The sequence below is a fragment of the Stegostoma tigrinum genome, unplaced genomic scaffold (assembly GCF_030684315.1).
Source record: "Stegostoma tigrinum isolate sSteTig4 unplaced genomic scaffold, sSteTig4.hap1 scaffold_322, whole genome shotgun sequence".
Lineage (NCBI taxonomy): Eukaryota > Metazoa > Chordata > Chondrichthyes > Orectolobiformes > Stegostomatidae > Stegostoma > Stegostoma tigrinum.
The window spans coordinates 85,001-107,294 of NW_026728250.1; the positions used below are offsets into that span (position 1 = coordinate 85,001).

At 52.8% G+C, this 22,294-nt stretch overlaps 2 protein-coding genes across 10 annotated transcripts in view; both read right to left on the minus strand.

The window, feature by feature from the left end:
- sf1 (splicing factor 1) overlaps positions 1 to 2,657 on the minus strand; it is a 45,279-nt gene extending 42,622 nt beyond the window's left edge. For 4 of the 8 annotated variants that reach the window (XM_048524891.2, XM_059643904.1, XM_048524892.2 and 1 more), the window contains exons 1-2: positions 1,463 to 1,791; positions 306 to 437 (exon numbers count right to left, since the gene is read on the minus strand). In XM_048524891.2, the coding sequence (XP_048380848.1) occupies positions 306 to 437; positions 1,463 to 1,553 (223 nt within the window). In that variant the 5' untranslated portion in view covers positions 1,554 to 1,791. Of the gene's footprint in view, positions 1 to 305; positions 438 to 1,462; positions 1,793 to 2,438 lie in introns of those variants that run through there. The other 4 variants (XM_048524889.2, XM_059643901.1, XM_059643902.1 and 1 more) reach the window with 3 other exon arrangements.
- Positions 2,658 to 4,296: 1,639 nt separating this feature from the next.
- The window catches only part of LOC125449439 (mitogen-activated protein kinase kinase kinase kinase 3-like), a 68,367-nt gene continuing 50,369 nt past the window's right edge, over positions 4,297 to 22,294 (minus strand). For both annotated transcript variants that reach the window (XM_059643900.1, XM_059643899.1), the window contains exons 23-31: positions 20,640 to 20,763; positions 17,999 to 18,057; positions 15,029 to 15,132; positions 14,000 to 14,177; positions 12,505 to 12,573; positions 11,483 to 11,569; positions 9,401 to 9,471; positions 8,153 to 8,208; positions 4,297 to 7,070 (exon numbers count right to left, since the gene is read on the minus strand). In XM_059643900.1, coding sequence (XP_059499883.1) covers positions 6,983 to 7,070; positions 8,153 to 8,208; positions 9,401 to 9,471; positions 11,483 to 11,569; positions 12,505 to 12,573; positions 14,000 to 14,177; positions 15,029 to 15,132; positions 17,999 to 18,057; positions 20,640 to 20,763 — 836 coding nt within the window. In that variant the 3' untranslated portion in view covers positions 4,297 to 6,982. The remainder of the gene's footprint in view (positions 7,071 to 8,152; positions 8,209 to 9,400; positions 9,472 to 11,482; positions 11,570 to 12,504; positions 12,574 to 13,999; positions 14,178 to 15,028; positions 15,133 to 17,998; positions 18,058 to 20,639; positions 20,764 to 22,294) is intronic.

Below are 22,294 nucleotides of genomic sequence, written 5' to 3' on the forward strand. Positions count from 1 at the left end.
TACATTTGCAAAGGTTGGTTAAAAACATCCTGTTTCACATCTGTAAAAGCAGAAGCTCTGAGGGTCAAAATAAGGAGGCAGCGGATAAAATGTCACTGAATTGTAACTGATTATTGTGGCATCCCCAATATATCCAAATAATCTTAAACGCCATTATAGCATTTTACACATTGCAATTTTACAGAAACTTCTGCACATGAACATTTGTGGCACACTGCTCTCTTTACAATGATTAGACTTTGCGTTAAGACATAGATTACCATTAGAGACAACGAATAGGCAGCATTAGTGGGCTAAATCCTTACCGATATAAGCACGCTCCTGATCACGGGTCAGTCCAGGTGGAATCACAGTCGGCATCCCAGGAATGACCGTTTTCTGATCCGAAGTCTCATTGCTCCAGCGACTTCTTTTCCTTCTCTTCTGCCCAAAATCATCTGCAAAATAATAATAATCAAAAAACCAGGAATGTCAATACAGATTGTGCACAAAACCAGTAAAGGAATCCTCCAGTAGTAAACCAGGGCCTCCACATGCATACAATTCTTGGGGGTTCAACGGGCAATGGCAGCAGTGCGACGTGTTTACTGGAAACCTCCCGTGGTAACTGTAGTGAGCTGTATCGCTGTGACACGTTTACACAGGAACCTCCTGGTACCCTTCGGATCTGCATTCCCGTGACACGTTTACATAGGAAATCCCCACAGTAACTGCAGAACCTGCATCCCCGTGACACGTTTACATAGGAAATCCCCACAGTAACTGCCGAACCTTCATCTCCGTGACACGTTTACATAGGAAATCCCCACAGTAACTGCCGAACCTTCATCTCCGTGACACGTTTACATAGGAAATTCCCATAGTAACTGCCGAACCTTCATCTCCGTGACACGTTTACATAGGAAATTCCCATAGTAACTGCCGAACCTTCATCTCCGTGACATGTTTACATAGGAAATTCCCATAGTAACTGCCGAACCTTCATCTCCGTGACATGTTTACATAGGAAGCCTGCCATTATAACCCTAGGACGCTTGACATCAAAAGGGCCCCCGGAGTATACACGCAGCTCCCCCACAGTGGCGGGAGGCCGGGACTGCAGCGTGACCCGTTTACATAGGAAATCTCCCATGGTAGAGACAGAAACCGCAGCGTTAATAAAGTGAAAAATGTGCGAGAGAGAGAAAGGTAGGAAATCGACGTGAGGGGTAAAATAAACACGTTAAACAAAATGGAGCGGGGGGGGAGGGGGAGTTGAGAGTAAAGTGGACGCAGATAAATTCACCCAAGCCAAAAGGACGTATTTATACAAATGCAAGCCAAAAACGATCAAATTATTGCAATAAGACTAAACACAGACAAAGGAAAATAGACGAATAAGGCGACTAACGAATCATTCTTTTTTTTTCCAGGTAAAAGTCTTTGCTCGGCTCAAGGCCTCCCTCCTACCAGCACCACTCACCGTCGAGCGCCGGACTCTCGATGCCGCGTTTGTTGCCCACGGCCTGGAGCATCTTGCCGCCAACGGGAGAGGTGTGGGCCCCGCTCGCCATTTCCTTCTCACTTCACCCACCGTCCCCGGGAGTGGGGGAGGGGAGGAACCAGATTTCTCACCGGCCGCCCTCAGTCACCCTCTTTGCCAGCGAGGGGAGACCGAAAGCTGAGGTAAACGAGCGGCGGCTCAGCGAGCAAGAGCCTAGAAGGCCGAGTAGGAAACGCCGGAGACCGCGCGGCGTCGCCGCCACAACATGGCGGCCGCGACCACAGAGAGACGGTTTGACGAGCAGTGGGGCAGGGGGCGGGACGTCTCAACCCCCGCCCACATCGCCAACACAGACCATTGGCCAATGCGTCACCATCACGTGGGAAACACGAATGCTATTGGTTGTATCTTCCGTCCGTTAAATGAAAGCCTGTCTCCCATTGCTTGAGGCCGAACGTTCAGTCCGACATAGCGATTGGAGGAAATGTCCGTCCATCGGCGATGGACCTTTCCCCATTGGTTAGACGCCTGTCCATCAGGAGTCAACCGAGGAGAACTGGTCCCGCTGCCACGCACGTCAGAGCGGATTCTGGTACGCCTTTCCCTCCATCCGATTGGTCGACACGGCCATTTGGACGGACGTCCCAGCCCAAAAGCCGATGGATGCTTCTCATTGGTCGGAACTGCCGACAATCAAAGAGAACTACAATGCCTATTGGAAGGAGCATCCATCAGTAAGGCACGACGGGATGGGATCCGGAACCGGAACGGGGTCTAATTGGGCAATGTTGGTGGGGGGGGGGGGGGGGGGGGGGGTGCAGGGAAGGGAAGGCGACTACGGGCATTGCGGCTGTCCGTCAAAAACCGGAAATACGTGCGCGTTGACTGACAGGCGATGGAAAGAAAAGCCGTGGCATACCACCACCCCCCCCCCCGCCCACCAACTACGCCTCACCTCGCTCCCGCGGTGCCTGACCGAACGAAGACATAATGAAGAAGCGGCCTGGCTCTTCCATCGGATGGTGAGTGGGCCGTTATGTTTCAGTCTTGTCTACTTGGGCTCGGTTTAGGAGCTGGCTGCTCTGATTACAGTATTCTCTAACACCAGGGCCTCGGGAGGTTCCCTTCACTCAACCTCGAGCATCTTCTCCGCGGGGAATAGGCCGGACTGTTCTCCGAATGCGACCCGCCCTCCACACAGGTTCCCCTTTGCGACAGGCTACAATCGCCGTCAATCACGCACAGAGCAACGTCCGATTGGCTGCCTACACTGCCTATCACCCGTCCCCTTCTGCGTATGGCCATTCAGTGCGTCAATCAATGCCCTCCCCCCCCCGCCCCCTGATGGGCTCCTTTGTTCTTGTTCCCAGCCCTTCCTTCCGATTGGCTAGCGGTGGTGTCCAGGCCTTCGACTCGTTTCCCGGCCACCCATTGGCCCACCCGCACGTCCATCTTCCTTTATCCCATTCCGATTGGACGTCGCTGTCAAGCCAGGCATCAGGCGTTGTTGCTTGTTACAAAGGAGTGGGTCACCTGACCCGGAAGTATTGGAGATAATAGGAACTGCAGATGCTGAGGACCTGAGATAACAAGGTGTGGAGCTGGATGGACACAGCAGGACAAGCAGCATCAGAGGAGCAGGAGACTCTGGTGAAGGGTCCAGGCCTGAAACGTCAGCTTTCCTGCTCCTCTGATGCTGCTTGGCCTGCTGTGTTCACCCAGCTCCACACCTTGTTATCTCAGGTTCTCAGCATCTGCAGTTCCTATTATCTCAGTTACTGCACTGTCTTGGGTACAGATTAGAGTTATAGAGATATTAAGCACGGAAGCAGACCCTTCGGTACTACGTGTCTGCCCAACCAGATATCCTGAATTAATCTAGTACCATATGCTAGCACTCAGTGCACATCCCCCCTCTCATACCCATCCAAATGCCTTTTCAATGTTTGTAATTGCACCAGCCTTGTTGTCAGTTTGTTCCGCACACTCATTACCATCTGTGTGGAAAAAGTTGCCCCTCATGTCTGTTTTAAATCTTTCCCCCCTCGCATTAACCCATGCTGCTCTAGTTTTTTTTGGGGGGGGTTGGAAGCCATGTCTGTTTGCCCTATCCATGCGATCCTTGTGATTTTTATAAATCTCTATAAGGTCACCCGTCAGCATCTGACGTTCCAGGGAAAGTAGCCCCAGCCTTTTCCACTTCTTCATGCAGCTCAAACTCTCCAACCCTGGCAACATCCTTGTAAATCTTTTCTGAGCCCTTCCAAGTTTCACAACATCCTACAGCAGGGCGACCGGAATTGCAAGCAGTGTTCCAAGAGGGATTTTAAAGTACAAATTAAAATTGGAGAATCCCTGCAGCGCCGAGACTATCACACATCTTTTGGAATGTGCCTTTGCAAAGGAAGTCTGCAGAGAGATGCAGTGGTTTTTGTCAAGGTTCATCCCGAGCAGCTCCATGATGCAGGACTCAGCTCTATGTTCTGTTCACCAGGATACACTTGAAGACAAACATTGACTGCACCTATACAACCATCAGCTCAGTGAAATGTGTGTTTTTATGGTCTGTCCAAAACCTGTTGGCCTTCCAGAACAAAGACTTGACCTTGACCAAGTGTTGCAGACTGGCACATCCTGAGGTCCAGGACCACATGCTGAGGGATGCATTAAAGCTTGGCGAGCCTCTGCCAAGGCGCAGTGAGGAAAGACCATGGTCTGAGGTCGTCTTGCTGAAGGTAAAAGGCGGTCTGTTCAGTTCTCAGACTCTGTCTCAAATATATATAAATATTATGCTTATATGTCAAAGAGAGGTCTTTAATTTTTTGGAATGAGTCAAAGTCCAATGTTTTGTTCATTTACTTGATTACACAACTGTACAGAACAGAATGGTTTTTGTGACTGTGTATATTCAGATTTTTTTATGAATAAAGTAGATGTTTGAAATAAAAAGCCCCTGTGGTGTGGAATCAGGCCATTTTGCCCATTAAGTCCCCACCCAGCCTGTGGAGAACATCCTGCTCTATCCCTGTAACCATGTAGTTCCCATATCCAATTCTCAGCTGCACATCCCTGGACTCTGTGGGCAATTTAGCATGGCCAATCCACCCTAACCTGCACATCTTTGGAGTAAACTGGAGCACTTGGAAGAAGCCCGTGTTGACACTGGGGGAATGTACAAACTCCATGCAGGCAGCTGCCTGAGGCTGGCATTGAACCTGGGTCGAGTGGGGCAGCAGTGCTAACCCCTGAGCTTCCATGCCATGAGTTGCTGCAAATTCTTACGGGAGAAAGAATTTAGAATAATTAAAGAGACAAAAGTAATAAAAAGTGGCCGTTACAGAGTGGTTTTTACCTCTTATTTTATGAATGTTTTCCCTTTTATTCAAGGTGAGTGAGAATGTTCTGAAATGGGACAGTGAGGTCATATTGGGCACTTCTGCTCCGAGATGGGCCTGTGTGATCATGGTGGGTTGGAAGGGAAATGTATTTGAAATATCCTGGTACAGTTCTGGCACCTTTTAAGTTAGGACATGAAGAGGTGGTCTTTGTTTTTTTGAGACTGAAGCAGAGAAACAAAAGCTGCTGCTGTGTGGGGGAGCAGAGGTGTCCTACAGCAAGCAGGATGCTAGTGAGTTTGGAAGGAAGGGAGGAGAATTGTTGGGGTGTCTGGATGTGAATGGTTGAGGGAGTTTCTGACATGGACCTTGCTTATGTAAGTCAGTGCTTGGGTGACTCAGGCTGAGTGGAATGACCTTTTTGAGGACACACAAGTGGCAGGGAGAGACAAGCCTAATGGAAACCTGGGGCTCCGTGGAATTGTTGCTGGAATGCTGAGGAATAATCTGGAAACTAGACTGTATTTACAAGAAAACAATGCACACTGTGCATTCATGTCCTTTCTGTCTTGACCCGTCGGAGTAAAGTTGCCTGGCTTTAATTTACACACAACTTGGCAGTTAACTGTCAGCCATCATCTAACTGTGTGTTGTATTCTGTAAGGCCATAAGAGAAGTAGCGGACCATTCAGACTGCTGTCATCTTGGCTGATCTAATCATCCTCAATTCCACTTTCTAGTTTTCCCTTTAAGCCTCGATTCCCTTTACCACTTATAAATCTCAGCCCTGAATATACTAAACAACCCAGTCTGGCTAGCCTTCTGCGACAGAGAATTGCACAAATTCGCAACCCCCCCGAGAGAAGAAATTTCTCTTCATCTGTCTGAAATAGGTGACCTCTTGCACATGAGATAATGCCCTCTGGCCCTGGACTGTCCCACAAGGGGAAACCACCTCTCCTCACATACTGTGTCAAGTGCTCTAAGAAGTGTGTAATCTCTGTGACAACGCCTTCAAGATCTGAATCCACTCCCCGAACAAACTGCATGCTGTTCTCCTACAGTGTTACAGGGTTTCTGACTTAACAGACCTTTGTATTTGTGAATGCAATCCCATACAGGAGTGTAAATGTAAAGATCTGGCCTATAGACATCTCCTGTACCTACAACCAGCTACTTTCCATTGTCCTGCATTGGGTTCTGACTCCTGTAAGAGGTGACTAGTGAGTGGACAGCAGATGGAACCCATTGTAACCTGGGGATTGCCTGTATACCACGCCCTCCTACTTTCCTCTGGTATTTCTTGTGACTCTTTTGCGTGCAGTATGACCGGTTTAAAACAGTGTCTTTATCCCAGCAAATATTCAAATTCTATCCTACCATAAGACTATTCCTTTAGTTTGGTGTGTTTATTGCCCATTAACCCATAGTTAATAGGTGCTGATTTTTTTTTTCAGTGTGTTAACTTCGGAAAAGTTCTGAAATGTGGCATTTTGCTGTTTGCTTCTGTCTGTCACTCACTGTACCCAAAGGGGAACCAATGATAGTTGGGGCTTGAATTTACTGGGCAAATTGGACTGCCGTAGGTGGCCAGAAGGTGAAGAGCCACATCAATATTGGAGGAGATTGCAGAGATAGAGATGTACCGCATGGAAACATACCCTGAAGTCCCCTTTTACATCTTCCCCCTCTCACCTTAACCCTGTGCCCCTCTAGTTTTGGACTCCCCTACCCTGGGGGGAAAAGACCTTGTCTATTCACCCTATCCGTGCCCCTCATGACATTATAAACCTCTGTAAAGTCACATCTCAGCTTCAGGGAAAATAGCCCCAGACCATTCAGCCCCTCCCTGTCGCTCAAACCCTCCAACATCCTTGTAAATCTTTTCTGAACCCTTTCCAGTTTCACAACATCCTTCCCTATAGCAGGGAAACCGGGACTGAAAGCAGTAGATGAAGGGAAGAGATCACCTCTTTCAGAACACGCTGTAACTGAGCTGAGACAAGTGGCCTGTCAGAAAGTCAATTTACAATTTAATCCATGCCCTCACACACAACTTAAATAATAATTAACAAAAGGCTGTGCAGATTCATCTCCTTTTTTCCTGAGGTTTCCACTGCTCCTGTCTGGTTTCTGCACGTGATGCCTCTGTCCAGTGCCTGCGTCAGTAGGTGCTCTCGTGGCCAGTCAGGATGTACAGGTTGCTGTGAGCTGCAGGGTTGTCTGTGGGGGTGCTCTCTAGAATTATATCCCTGCAAAACGGGTCATAGAGCAAACGTTAGGAGGCTGTATTTGGTACACAGAAACAGACCCTTCAATCCAACTCGTCCCTGCCAACCAGTTACTCTGAATTAATCTACTCCCATATCCCTCAGGCCTTCCTATCCACGCACCCATCCAGATGCCTAAGTTTGCACATTCTCCCTGTAGCGTGGGTTTCCTCCGGGTGCTCCGGTTTCCTCCCACAGTCCAAAGATGTGCTAATTACTCAGGATGTGCAAGTTAGGCATGGGAAATGGAGGGAGGGTGGGATGTCGGGGAGGGATGCTCTTCGGAGGATCAGTGTGGACTTGTTGGGCTGACTGGCCTGATTCCACACTGTAGGGATTCGGTTCTGTAAATGTTGTAATTGTACCAGCCTCCACCACTTTGAGAAGGTGACACTGAGCAGCAGTAGGTCCACTCCGTACTGACCAGTATCACTTCTTTCATGCTTTGTGGTGGTTTGATGTGACTGAGTGACTTGTCCAGAATTGAAGAGTGGTTCAAGAGGTCTTTTGGTCCATCATGCCCCCGCCAGCTCTATCCCCTCGCACCCGTCTCCAGCCTTTCAACCCCGTATCCCTGCACACCATTAATATCCAAATAACCATCCAGTGTCCTTTGTCAGTGCTTCAGTTGAACCTGCCTCTGTCTTGTTTCCAGCCAGAGCGTTCCTGTGGGTGTGGAGTCCCATGGAGGGGAATCTCTGTCTCTCCCCTACCTCCATTAGCATTTATTCTGGGTGGGTGGGCAGCTCTCAAACTCACCAGCTGGTGATGGTGTGCCAATATTCACATCTCCTCTGAAAGTTGGCATCCCATACCCCAACACAGTTCCAGGCCCCACTCACCCCAACCCCCACCCCCATGCCAAGGGTGTGTTCAAACTTTTTGCGAGGACGTGCAGCTTGGCCAACCTCCCTAACCCTGCACGCCACTTGCCGGTTGATCGACTGCGGTAGGCGGCGTGTCGGGCCCGCAGTCACCCGTCCGCCTAGCAGGCTGGGGCCTCAGTTTGGTTCCCCTCCCTGGGGCAGCAGCAAGGACAAGGCCAGCACCGTTCAGCTGCTCACCTCTGGGTGCCAAGCACACGGAACATTCTTGTTTCATCTGTAATCTCCTGAGTGATCTGCGGAAGGGAATTGGAAAAGATGAGTATCATTCTGCCCCCAGGTCCACAGCATTTGGGGGGAGTGGGGAGAAACAAGCCTGCGTTTCACGTCCTTCCCTCGAGCGAGGTGAAAAGGTTTAACATAAGGAATCTGGACTTGGGCCTTTGTAGTGGATAGTTTCAGGAAGCTGTTGTCGAGCTTTACCTAAACTGTCTTCTGTGTTCTATTAGCTTAAAGTTCAGACAAACTGCAGTTGTGCCTCAATTCTGAATATTCCACTCAACTGACTCCTTCCAGTTTCTTCATTGTAAAATAAATGCTTTGGGGATTTGGAAGTCCCTGGCTGGGGCTGATGTTTATCGCCCACCTCAAATCTACTACACAGCAGTTAAGAGTCAGTCCTACTGCTGTGGTGATTGGAGGCGCATGTAGTCCAGACCAGGTGGGGATTTCCTTCCCTAAAGGGTGTTAGTGACCCAGTTGGGTTTTTATAACACTCGACAATAGTTTCACGGTCACTGTTAGACCACCTCTTTATTCCAAGTGTTTTGCTTTTAGTTGGGCTGAAATCTCACCATGGTGGGATTCGAACCTACGACCCCACAATAATGTTGCCCTGGGGTTCTGGATTACTGGGTCCAGTGATATTACCACTGTGCAATCATGTTCCCCCCGCTTTTTTCTCTCTCCCGCCCCCCAAACCCCCAACAAATGCCCCACATCTTGAGCTGGTCACAAATATCTTTCACAGCTCTAACCCATATCTAGATAACACAGCATGGAGCTGGAGGGGACACATCATCATTAGAGCGGGAGAGCTGACGTTTCGGGTCGAGTCCCTTCAGAACCATTTCAGATCCTTCCTCTGAAGAGGGTGTCCCGACCCAAAACATCAGCTTTCCTGCTCCTTGCATGCTGCTTGGCCTACAGTGTGCCTCCAGCTCCACGCCTTGTTATCTCAGACTCTCCAGCATCGGCAGTTCTTACTGTCTCTCACTAACCCATATCTATTTGCTTTTTGTTTTTTGTTTGGAATTTGGATTGCTTTAGAATCATAGTGTACACTTCGCACTTTCTGGACACGTAGTGCCGTTCTCGGGCACGGCCCAGAATTGCGCCCAGCGATCACCCACGTGGAAAGAAAGTGAAAAGGACGCAGATGTCCGCACCCACCCCGTGCTGTATTCCGGTAAAGTTTCAGGTCATTACCTCGTTTGAGTGAAGACTCTGGCCCTGCATCCCGTGACTCCAAAATGCGAGGACACTGTCTTGCAGGCAGACTGCACAAATAGGAGGACAGAGCATCAGTGAGCGTGCAATGTTTTACCCACCCCATGCCTGCCTTTTCACGCCCCCCTCCCCCACCAAGCCTTGCTCATTCTCTAGGATAATGCCACTTTAAACAGGGAACGCGGTTGCTTGTCAGCCAGCAAGCAGAGGACACCACTGGAGGAAAATTTAAAGGGACCTGAGAGGCAACCCTTTCACACAGAGGGTGGTGCGTGTGTGGAATGAGCTGCCAGAGGAAGTGGTGGGGGCTGGTACAGTTACAGCATTTAAAAGGCATCTGGATGGGACATGGATAGGAAGGGGTTAGAGGGACAGGGGTCAGAATGGGAGATGTCTGGCCAGTGTGTATGAATTGGACCAAAGCATCTGTTTCTGTGCTGCGCAACTCTACGACAGCTTCAGTCAAACAGTGCGTGCCCTGTGCCATCTGGATGCAAATGATTTCTAACAGCAGGGTGATCTCTGCAGGGGGAATAATCCTTCAGCCCGCGGAGGGGAAAAAAACCCCGAAATTGCTGGAGAAACTCGGCAGGCCTGTCAGCATCTGGGACCGCCGGACCTGAAAATGTTAATCCTGCTTCTCCCTCCACGGATGCTGCTGAGTTTCTTCAGCAGTTCCTGTACTGCCAGCGTCTGCAGTCCTTGGCTTTACTTTGGGGTCAGGAGAGGATGGTTTTGTCACAGCGGTGATGGATGTGGAATGGGCAGCAACAAGTCGATCTCCGGTTTCCAAATGCGAGGCCCAGAGATAGACATGCCTGCGCCTCCACCCTAAATGGAAACAGGGTGGTCTGCCGCATTGACTGAATGGAGGGGGCCTCACTTGCCATTCTGCGTTCTATCCAGAGACACTCTCTCCTCTGGTTGTCCCTGTTAAAGTGCCCATGCTTGCACCCAAGAGAATGGTTTACAAGTAGAGTTCTTCAGGGCAGTGCCGTGAAAATTAAAGTGCGGAAAGATGTAGGGGGTGCGATCTTTTAAAAAGGAGTTGGAGCCCTTTATCGGGCTATTTTGTGCGGTGGTGGAATTTTGAAAGGAGGAGTTTGTTTGCACAATGGTGTCTTCACTGAGTCCCTACATTCTACACCACAACACAGGCACTGCAGGTGTAAATATAAGGGCTTTATTGCTGTGTAGTGGTAATGGAGAAATATTATATAAATAGGGGCTTCAGCATCTGCTCCAAAAAAAGTTTAAAAATAAATAAATTAAATGGAGCCGGAAGGTCAGATGAAACGTTGCACCACCCTCTCTCTCATGACAGTGCATTCTCCCATGCTTGGAGGGTACCCTGGAGAGAATGTAGCCAGGGAAGAGAGGTGGCCAGCCTGGGTTCACCCTCTGACCAGGGCAAATAGGTTGCAGTGCTTCTGAAATCTTAACTAGTTAGGAAGGCAGTTGGCAACACGATGTTATGGCAGGCAGGATAGCACACAGGGATAAAGAAGCCTTGTCAAAATGTATAATTCCCATCCGTGGACTCTATCTACGCTTCTCATGGCCGAGGAAAGGCGACCAACATCATCAAAGACCCCCCCTCCCACCCCTGGAAATGCCCACTTCCACCCTCTTCCATCAGGCAGAAGGTACAGCAGCTTGAACACACGCACAGACAGGTCCAAGAACAGCTTCTTCCCAGCTGTTATCAAATAGATCTCTCAAACTTCAAATGTTGATCCTGCTTTGGGCATGAGATGGATGCCATGGACTCAGGTTGGTGGGGGGTGGGGGGCAGTGATCATTGAAGGGCGAGGCATTTCTTCACTCAGAGGGTGGTGAGCGTTTGGAAAGCCCCTCCTGGGCTGTTGAGTCTCGATGGTTAAATATCTTAAATGCCGCGATGAGGGAGATTTGTTTTTTTTTTAATTTAGCTGCTGGGGGAATGGATGAGAGTGTGAGAATGTGAACCCAAGTTCAGGCGTGATAGTACGGCATGGAGGAGCAAACTCGATGGGCTGAATGGTGGCTTCCTGGCTCACCTGTGCGTGTGGCTACACTCACCAACTGTCTGGACGCAAAATCGGAAGCTGAGCTCGGTCGCCAAGGAGTGGCGTGGTTCCCCGTGTAAGCTCACAATCTTCACACAATCTGCAAAATTATCAGAAATTGTGAGGGAGATGCCCCTGTTAGACCAGCTTCTCTCACTGCTTCAGCAACCCCCAAAGCTTCAGATCTTTGTGGAGTTTTTTTTTCCCCTGAGCTTCACATTGATCGTTGAAATGAAGGGGGCACAGTAAGATCCCACACAAAGCACTGTGGGGGTGACCCTGATCGTGTGTTTTCAGGTGATGCTGGTTGAGGGATAAATCCTGGCCTCAGGATCCTAAGGTGAACTCCAGCCCTGCTCTTCTCCCGATACTGGCCAAGGGATCTTTAACCATCTCCCTCCCGCAACACACACTCATCGAAACCCCTGGACAGTGCAGCGCTCCCTCAGCACTGGCCCCTGCCCGCCGGTGCGGTGCTCCCTCATTTTCAGGGTCCTTTGAGCCCCAAAGTACTCCCTGACCGAGGCAGTAATTTGAGACTGCTGGACAGTTGTGTTGACGTAGTTTTGATAATGTTTTCACAATCCTTTGATGGTTTAGTTGGAGTGCCTCAACAAAGGGAGCCCCTTGTTTGATAATAGCTGGTGGCACTGTCTCTGGGCAAGTAATGCAGAGATTCGGGTAATGTTCTAGGGACTGGGTTTGAATCCCACCACAGCAGAGGGTAGAGTTTACATCTCATAAAGGGTGTGGAATTAAGAATCTAATGATCATCATGACTCCGTTGCCGAATGTATGAAAAACCCATCTCGCTCACTAATGTCCTGACCGCCATCTTTACCTGGTCTGGGGGGCCTACATGTGACTCCAGACCCACAGCAATGTGGTTGGCTCCTCTGTGGCAATTAGGGATGGGCAGTAAATGCTGTCTTAGCCAGTGACGCCCGCACCCCGTGAATGAAGGGAGCGAAACTAGCCGGCTGACCCGTTCGATATCGCCTGTTTGAAGAGTTTAATTAAATTTGGAGAACTCACTGTCAATACAGATAAGGACGTTGTCCCGGTCGAGCTGGGAAACGTGGCTGGCATTCATCAATAAAGTCTCTTAAAACAACAAATAACACAGTTAAGGGCTGTGAGACTGTCAGGGGAAAACAAAAAGCTCACACAAAGTTAGATGCAGAATCAAGCTTCCTCTACAGTTTACTGTCCACTTACTTTCAGTTGAAAGCCCCCTCAACACCATCCCTATCAAACACTCCCAGGGACAGCATGGGGTTAGCTACAGTGTAAAGCTTCCTCTACGCTGTCTCCCCCACCCCCACCCATCAAACACTCTCAGGACAGGGACAGCACAGGGTTAGATACAGGGTAAAGGGGGCACTGTACCGTTAGAGAATGGAAATAAATCTGCACTATACTTTTAAACTGAAAGTGAAACTGTCCCCTTCTACCCCTCCCAGGTCCCAAGACCTGAACCCCTCCCTATCTGTCACCCCCTCCCAACCCTACAAGCCCTCCCCATGCTACACCCTCTCCCTATATCTGTCACCCCCTCCGGGCCCTACAACCGCTCCCTATCTCTGTCACCCCCTCCATCCCCCTACACCCCCTCCCTATCTCTGTCACCCCCTCCATCCCCCTACACCCCCTCCCTATCTCTGTCACCCCCTCCAGCCCCCTACACCCCCTCCCTATCTCTGTCACTCCCGTCCAGCCCCTACACCCCCTCCCTATCTCTGTAACCCCCTCCATCCCCCTACACCCCCTCCCTATCTCTGTCACCCCCTCCATCCCCCTACACCCACTCCCTATCTCTGTGACCCTCCATCCCCCTACACCCCCTCCCTATCTCTGTCACCCCCTCCATCCCCCTACACCCCCTCCCTATCTCTGTGACCCTCCATCCCCCTACACCCCCTCCCTATCTCTGTCACCCCCTCCATCCCCCTACACCCCCTCCCTATCTCTGTCACCCCCTCCATCCCCCTACACCCCCTCCCTATCTCTGTCACCCCCTCCATCCCCCTACACCCCCTCCCTATCTCTGTGACCCTCCATCCCCCTACACCACCCCCTATCTCTGTCACCCCCTCCATCCCCCTACACCCCCTCCCTATCTCTGTGACCCTCCATCCCCCTACACCCCCTCCCTATCTCTGTCACCCCCTCCATCCCCCTACACCCCCTCCCTATCTCTGTTACCCCCTCCATCCCCCTACACCCCCTCCCTATCTCTGTGACCCTCCATCCCCCTACACCCCCTCCCTATCTCTGTCACCCCCTCCATCCCCCTACACCCCCTCCCTATCTCTGTCACCCCCTCCATCCCCCTACACCCCCTCCCTATCTCTGTGACCCTCCATCCCCCTACACCCCCTCCCTATCTCTGTCACCCCCTCCAGCTGTTTGATGGGGTTTGCCCTGACCCTGCTGTTAGGGTTGCTTGCTGTTGCGGCTCGCTGAGCGGCTGTGCGGGACCAGCCAGAGGGGCACGGCCCATGCCTTGGTTATTGCCTGGTGCCCATACCTGGCCGTGTCTCTGGCCCAAGCGATCCCGTGGCGTTAAGCTGGATGGTGTCAAAATGCAGGACCTGGTGGGGCTGCACGGGAGCCCGGACGCCTAGGCACACGTGTGGATACTCTTCACCAGGGAAGACCAGCAGCTCGAAGATTTGCAGAGGGTTTGGGAGTGTGAGGCTGACTTGCTGCACCAAGCGATCAAGACAAAAAGAAACACGAGTCAGGTCCCTGAGGAGAGGGAGATGAGTCCCTGAAGCCTTTCCTCACACCCATGCCAGGAGAAATGTTGGAATACCAAATTCCGAATGGGAACGCCAATTTACGTTTCAGGTTGGAAACTCCAGTCTGATCAGACAAAGCCAGAAAGGAAGCTTCTGTCAGTCACTGGTGCAGGAGTGCAGCCTGTTCCGACAGTGCCCGCTCCCTCAGCACTGACCCTCCGACAGCGCCCGCTCCCTCAGCACTGACCCTCCGACAGCGCCCGCTCCCTCAGCACTGACCCTCCGACAGCGCCCGCTCCCTCAGCACTGACCCTCCGACAGCGCCCGCTCCCTCAGCACTGACCCTCCTACAGCGCCCGCTCCCTCAGCACTGACCCTCCTACAGCGCCCGCTCCCTCAGCGCTGACCCTCCGACAACGCCGCGCTCCCTCAGTGTTTACATTCAGAACAACAGCCTGAATTAACGAACAGATTGATATTTTGGTGGGATCCCAATAATGGGAACGTGCTGGGAGAAGCATTCCCATTTATAGAGTCTCCAGCTGTTAAAATCAGGGCGCAATATGACCTGTCTCACAGCGGACTATCCATCTCAGGGGAATGGGCTTGTCATTTCCTAAATGGATAAACATCCAATTAGGTGGTCAGCGATTCATTCATGGAGGCTTCACAGCTCAGTGTTCCGACCATCCCAGCAGGCTGTGTTCCTGGTGTAAAACCTCTCCTCGTCCCAATGCTGCAACAAGCCTCACCCTCAGGCCTCGCACCGAAACCGGGTGGTGAGCAAGCCAGGACATTTTTTATTTTTATTTTACCTTGAGGATCATGAACTTCTGTAGAGGCTCATACCACTGAAGGAGAACGATGGTATTGTCCATCGCAGCGCACAGGAATGTAGCTGTCGTATAGGGGTTTCTCACTGCAAACAGACACAGGAAACCACAGCATTGCTTCCACATTCAACAACAAGCAGCACGGAGCACTGGGGCTGCTCGAAACAGGTGGGCATCGCAGCAGAGCTGAGGGATTCATGGTGGTTTATATACAAAATAACAGATACCCCCCCCCCCCCCACCTGGGGAGGGAGTTACAGACTGGAATCTGATCGGGGGGGGGTTATATACAGAATAACAGATACCCCCTGGGGAGGGAGTTACAGACTGGAATCTGATCGAGGGGGTTATATACAGAATAACAGATACCACCCCCCCCCCCCCCCCGCCCCCGGGAGGGAGTTACAGACTGGAATCTGATCGAGGGGGGTTATATACAGAATAACAGATACCCCCACGGGGAGGGAGTTACAGACTGGAATCTGATTGAGGTGGTTCGGGGGGGATTTATATACAGAATAACAGATACCCCCCACCGGAGAGAGAGTTACAGACTGGAATCTGATCGAGGTGGTTCGGGGGGGATTTATATACAGAATAACAGATACCCCCGGGGAGGGAGTTACAGACTGGAATCTGATCGAGGGGGTTCGGGGGGGTTTATATACAGAATAACAGATACCCCCGGGGAGGGAGTTACAGACTGGAATCTGATTGAGGGGGTTCGGGCGGGATTTATATACAGAATAACAGATACCCCCTGGGGAGGGAGTTACAGACTGGAATCTGATCGAGGTGGTTCGGGGGGGTTATATACAGAATACCAGATACCCCCTGGGGAGGGAGTTACAGACTGGAATCTGATCGAGGGGTTTATATACAGAATAACAGATACCCCCCCCGGGGAGGGAGTTACAGACTGGAATCTGATCGAGGGGGTTCGGGGGGGTTTATATACAGAATAACAGATATCCCCCCAGGGAGGGAGTTACAGACTGGAATCTGATCGAGGGGGTTCGGGGGGGTTTATATACAGAATAACAGATACCCCCCCCGGGGAGGGAGTTACAGACTGGAATCTGATCGAGGTGGTTCGGGGGTGTTTATATACAGAATAACAGATACCCCCTGGGGAGGGAGTTACAGACTGGAATCTGATCGAGGGGGTTTGTGGGGGGTTATATACAGAATAACAGATACCCCCCGGGGAGGGAGTTACAGACTGGAATCTGATCGAGGGGGGTTTATATACAGAATAACAGATACCCCCTGGGGAGGGAGTTACAGACTGGAATCTGATCGAGGGGGGTTTATATACAGAATAACAGATACCCCCTGGGGAGGGAGTTACAGACTGGAATCTGATCGAGGGGGGTTTATATACAGAATAACAGATACCCCCCGGGGAGGGAGTTACAGACTGGAATCTGATCGAGGGGGTTTGTGGGGGGCTATATACAGAATAACAGATATCCCCCGGGGTGGGAGTTACAGACTGGAATCTGATCGAGGGGGTTCGAGGGGGATTTATATACAGAATAACAGATACCCCCGGGGAGGGAGTTACAGACTGGAATCTGATCGAGGGGGTTCGGGCGGGGTTTATATACAGAATAACAGATACCCCCCGGGGAGAGAGTTACAGACTGGAATCTGATCGAGGGGGTTCGGGGGGGTTTATATACAGAATAACAGATACCCCCGGGGAGGGAGTTACAGACTGGAATCTGATCGAGGGGTTTCGGGGGGGTTTATATACAGAATAACAGATACCCCCCGGGAGGGAGTTACAGACTGGAATCTGACCGAGGGGGTTCGGGGGGGTTATATACAGAATAACAGATACCCCCTGGGGAGGGAGTTACAGACTGGAATCTGATCGAGGGGTTTATATACAGAATAACAGATACCCCCCCCGGGGAGGGAGTTACAGACTGGAATCTGATCGAGGGGGTTCGGGGGGGTTTATATACAGAATAACAGATATCCCCCCAGGGAGGGAGTTACAGACTGGAATCTGATCGAGGGGGTTCGGGGGGGTTTATATACAGAATAACAGATATCCCCCCAGGGAGGGAGTTACAGACTGGAATCTGATCGAGGGGGTTCGGGGGGGTTTATATACAGAATAACAGATATCCCCCCAGGGAGGGAGTTACAGACTGGAATCTGATCGAGGGGGTTCGGGGGGGTTTATATACAGAATAACAGATACCCCCCGGGGAGGGAGTTACAGACTGGAATCTGATCGAGGTGGTTCGGGGGTGTTTATATACAGAATAACAGATACCCCCTGGGGAGGGAGTTACAGACTGGAATCTGATCGAGGGGGTTTGTGGGGGGTTATATACAGAATAACAGATACCCCCCGGGGAGGGAGTTACAGACTGGAATCTGATCGAGGGGGGTTTATATACAGAATAACAGATACCCCCCCCGGGGAGGGAGTTACAGACTGGAATCTGATCGAGGGGGGTTTATATACAGAATAACAGATACCCCCCGGGGAGGGAGTTACAGACTGGAATCTGATCGAGGGGGGTTTATATACAGAATAACAGATACCCCCCGGGGAGGGAGTTACAGACTGGAATCTGATCGAGGGGGTTTGTGGGGGGCTATATACAGAATAACAGATATCCCCCGGGGAGGGAGTTACAGACTGGAATCTGATCGAGGGGGTTTGTGGGGGGCTATATACAGAATAACAGATATCCCCCGGGGAGGGAGTTACAGACTGGAATCTGATCGAGGGGGTTCGGGGGGGGGGTGGTGGGTTTATATACAGAATAACAGATACCCTCCAGGGAGGGCGTTCCAGACTGGAATCTGATCGAGGGGGTTCTGTTTGGACAATAGTAGGATGCTGGGAGCTGTAGATGAAGCACTCTTGCTCAATATTTCAGTACATTAGTGACACTGGGATCAGTGTGTCTGTACAGAGTTCCTCACCTGCACAGCACTTGCGGCAGCCTTTGGTGTCTGGGATCCTCCAGGTTGGAGCAAACTTCCTGCAAAAGGAACAGCAGAGTCAGTTGTTTCTGCTGCTGGGGGCCGGGTGGGTGGGATCAGAGAGAAGGTGGGCAGTGGGAGCTCTCTCCCAGGAAGCTGTAGCATGGTGATGGGGAGTGCGAAAGAGAGGAAGCCTGCTTGGATTGATGGAGTTGGAGAGGTCAGCGTTGCCAAAAGGTGCCGTCAGTCAGATTCATCTTGATGGGCCAAAGGGTCTGTGCTGTTCTTTGTTCTAGTTTTGAGTGTGTGCATGAGGCAGCCTTGATCAGTAATGATCCACAATCACATCGCAGGCAGTCAGCAAATTCCGGAGTAAGGGATTTGAACTGAGCCTGCACGTTAATAATTTCCTGCTCAATCACTGCTTTTGGGTTTTTTTTATTCAAGAAACCTTTTTCACAGAGATGTGGGTGTTACTGACAGGGTCAGCATTTATTACCCATCCCCACTATCCCTTGAACCAAACTTGTTCAGTCATTTCAGATAGCTGTGAGGCCTGGAGTCACGTGCAGTCCAGGCCAGGTAAGGCCTCTCCCTTCCTGGAGGACATTAGTGGCCCAGGTGGGTTTGTACAATAATCGTCAATCGTTTCACAGTCACCATCAGCGAGGCGAGCCTGCAATTCCAGTTACTTTAAGGGTTAACTTAAATTTCTCAGCTGCTGTGGTGAAATTTGAACCCATGGTGTCAAGCTATTGGCCGAAGCCCCCACCACTCCCCAGCCCACTTCAGGTTGGATAGATTGAAAATCCACGGGGTTCCCATCGCCATCTGTGACTGATCCACTCGGTGAGAGGGAAGACCAGGCTGGGACCTGAGAATTGGGCGAGGGAGTGACAAAAGGGAACAGAGCAAAAGACATGAAGGTGGAGGAGACAGAGGGGGAGGGAGAGAGAGAGATGGAGGGGTGAGAAACATGGAGGGGAGAGAGATGGAGGGGTGAGGGATGGAGGGGTGAGAAACATGGAGGGGTGAGGGAGGGGGAGGGACACGGAGGGGAGAGAGGGGGAGGGAGAGAGAGAGATGGAGGGGAGAGGGATGGAGGGGTGAGAAACATGGAGGGGTGAGGGAGGGGGAGGGACACGGAGTGGGGGAGGGACACGGAGGGGAGAGAGGGGGAGGGAGAGGGATGGAGGGGTGAGAAACATGGAGGGGAGAGAGGGGGGAGGGACACGGAGGGGAGAGCGGGGGAGGGAGAGAGAGATGGAGGGGTGAGAAACAAGGAGGGGAGAGACAAAAAGATGGAGGGCTGAGAAACATGGAGGGGAGAGACAGAAAGATGGAGAGCTGAGAAACATGGAGGGGAGAGGGAGGGGGAGGGACACGGAGGGGAGAGAGAGGGGGAGGGACACGGAGGGGAGAGAGAGGGGGAGGGACACGGAGGGGAGAGAGGAGGGAGGGACACGGAGGGGAGAGAGGAGGGAGGGACATGGAGGGGAGAGAGGAGGGAGGGACATGGAGGGGAGAGAGAGAGATGGAGGGGTGAGAAACATGGTGGGGAGAGACAGAAAGATGGAAGGCTGAGAAACATGGAGGGGAGAGGGAGGGGGAGGGACATGGAGGGGAGAGGGAGGGGGAGGGACATGGAGGGGAGAGAGAGGAGGGAGGGACATGGAGGGGAGAGAGGAGGGAGGGACATGGAGGGGAGGTGGGGAGGGACATGGAGGGGAGAGAGAGAGATGGAGGGGTGAGAAACATGGAGGGGAGAGACAGAAAGATGGAGGGGTGAGAAAGATGGAGAGGAGAGGGAGGGGGAGGGACACGGAGGGTAGAGAGGGGGTAGGGACACGGAGGGGAGAGAGAGGAGGGAGGGACATGGAGGGGAGAGAGAGAGATGGGTGAGAAACATGGAGGGGAGAGACAGAAAGATGGAGGGATGGGAAACATGGAAGAGGGGGCGGAGGGACATGGAGGGGAGAGAGAGAGAGAGATAGAGGAACATGGAGGGGGGAGACTGGAGGAGGGACATGGAGTGGGGAGAGAGAGAAGGGAGGGTCATGGAGGGGAGGAGAGGGAGGGGGAGGGACACGGAGTGGGGGAGAGGGGGTAGGGACACGGAGGGGAGAGAGAGGAGGGAGGGACATGGAGGGGAGAGAGAGAGATGGGTGAGAAACATGGAGGGGAGAGACAGAAAGATGGAGGGATGGGAAACATGGAAGAGGGGGCGGAGGGACATGGAGGGGAGAGAGAGAGAGAGATAGAGGAACATGGAGGGGGGAGACTGGAGGAGGGACATGGAGTGGGGAGAGAGAGAAGGGAGGGTCATGGAGGGGAGGAGAGGGAGGGGGAGGGACACGGAGTGGGGGAGGGATACGGAGGGGAGACAGAGAGGGAGGGACACAGGGAGAGGGGAGGACGTAGTGCGGGAAGAGAAAGGTGGAGGGGAGAGAGACCGGAGGCACATGGAGGGGAGGAGGGTGTACATGAGAGGAGAGAGAGGGGAGGACATGGTGGGAAGAGAGGGACGGCGGGGGGACGTGGGAGGGGAGACAGAGAAGGAGGGAACAGGAGAAGGGACCTGGGTGAGGGGTGGAATGGAGAGAGATGTGTGGAGGGGGTGGGGGGTTGGGGTAGGCCATACCTGGGGATGATCCTATCGGTGAGTTTATTGGCTGGGAGGGAAATGTGCACTGGTCTCTTGTGAGTGTTTCTCCGTTGTTCAAACAGCATCACCAGGTGGTGGGAATACAGCTGCAGGGACTTCCCTGGAAAACAGGAGAGAGGGAGAGGGACACGGGGAGAGAGGGAGGGAGACACGGGGAGAGAGGGAGGGAGACACGGGGAGAGAGGGAAGGAGACACGGGGAGCGAGGGAGAGGGACACGGGGAACGAGGGAGAGGGACACGGGGAACGAGGGAGAGGGACACGGGGAACGAGGGAGAGGGACACGGGGAGTGAGGGAGAGGGACACGGGGAGAGAGGGAGAGGGACACGGGGAGAGAGGGAGAGGGACACGGGGAGAGAGGGAGAGGGACACGGGGAACGAGGGAGAGGGACACGGGGAACGAGGGAGAGGGACACGGGGAGAGAGGGAGAGGGACACGGGGAACGAGGGAGAGGGACACGGGGAACGAGGGAGAGGGACACGGGGAACGAGGGAGAGGGATACGGGGAGTGAGGGAGAGACACGGGGAGAGGGACACAGAGAGGGAGAGGGAGAGGGACACGGGGAGCAAGGGAGAGGGACATGGGGAGAGAGTGAGAGGGACACAGGGAGTGAGGGGGGGAGACACGGGGAGCGAGGGAGGTAGACACGGGGAGCGAAGGAGGTAGACACAGGGAGAGAGGGACGGAGACACAGGGAGAGAGGGACGGAGACACGGGGAGAGAGGGACGGAGACACGGGGAGAGAGGGACGGAGACACGGGGAGAGGGAGAGAGACACGGGGAGAGGGAGAGAGACACGGGGAGGGGGGAGAGAGACACGGGGAGAGAGTGAGCGGGACACGGGGAGAGAGTGAGCGGGACACAGGGAGAGAGGGAGGGAGACACGGGGACAGAGGGGGGGTGACACGGGGAGAGTGGGACGGAGACACGGGGAGAGAGGGACGGAGACACGGGGAGAGAGGGACGGAGACACGGGGAGAGGGAGAGAGACACGGGGAGGGGGGAGAGAGACACGGGGAGAGAGTGAGCGGGACACGGGGAGAGAGTGAGCGGGACACGGGGAGAGAGGGAGGGAGACACGGGGACAGAGGGGGGGTGACACGGGGAGAGTGGGACGGAGACACGGGGAGAGAGGGAGGGAGACACAGGGAGCAAGGGAGAGAGACAAGGGGAGCAAGAGAGGGAGACACGGGGAGAGAGGGAGAGGGACACGGGGAGAGAGGGAGCGGGACATGGGGAGAGAGTGAGCGGGACACAGGGAGAGAGGGAGGGAAACACGGGGAGCGAGGGAGGGAGACACGGGGACAGAGGGGGGGGTGACTCGGGGAGAGTGGGACGGAGACACGGGGAGAGAGGGAGGGAGACACAGGGAGCAAGGGAGAGAGACAAGGGGAGCAAGAGAGGGAGACACGGGGAGAGAGGGAGAGGGACACGGGGAGAGAGGGAGCGGGACATGGGGAGAGAGACACAGGGAGTGAGGGAGAGAGATAGAACGAGGGAGGGAGGGAAAAAGACCACCCATTACTGACACAACAACATGACTCAGCGTCTCCTCTCCACCCCCCTTGACCCACTGCCCCTTATGGCATCCCCCCTTCTCTTGGGGAACCCTCACTCACTCACTCCCCT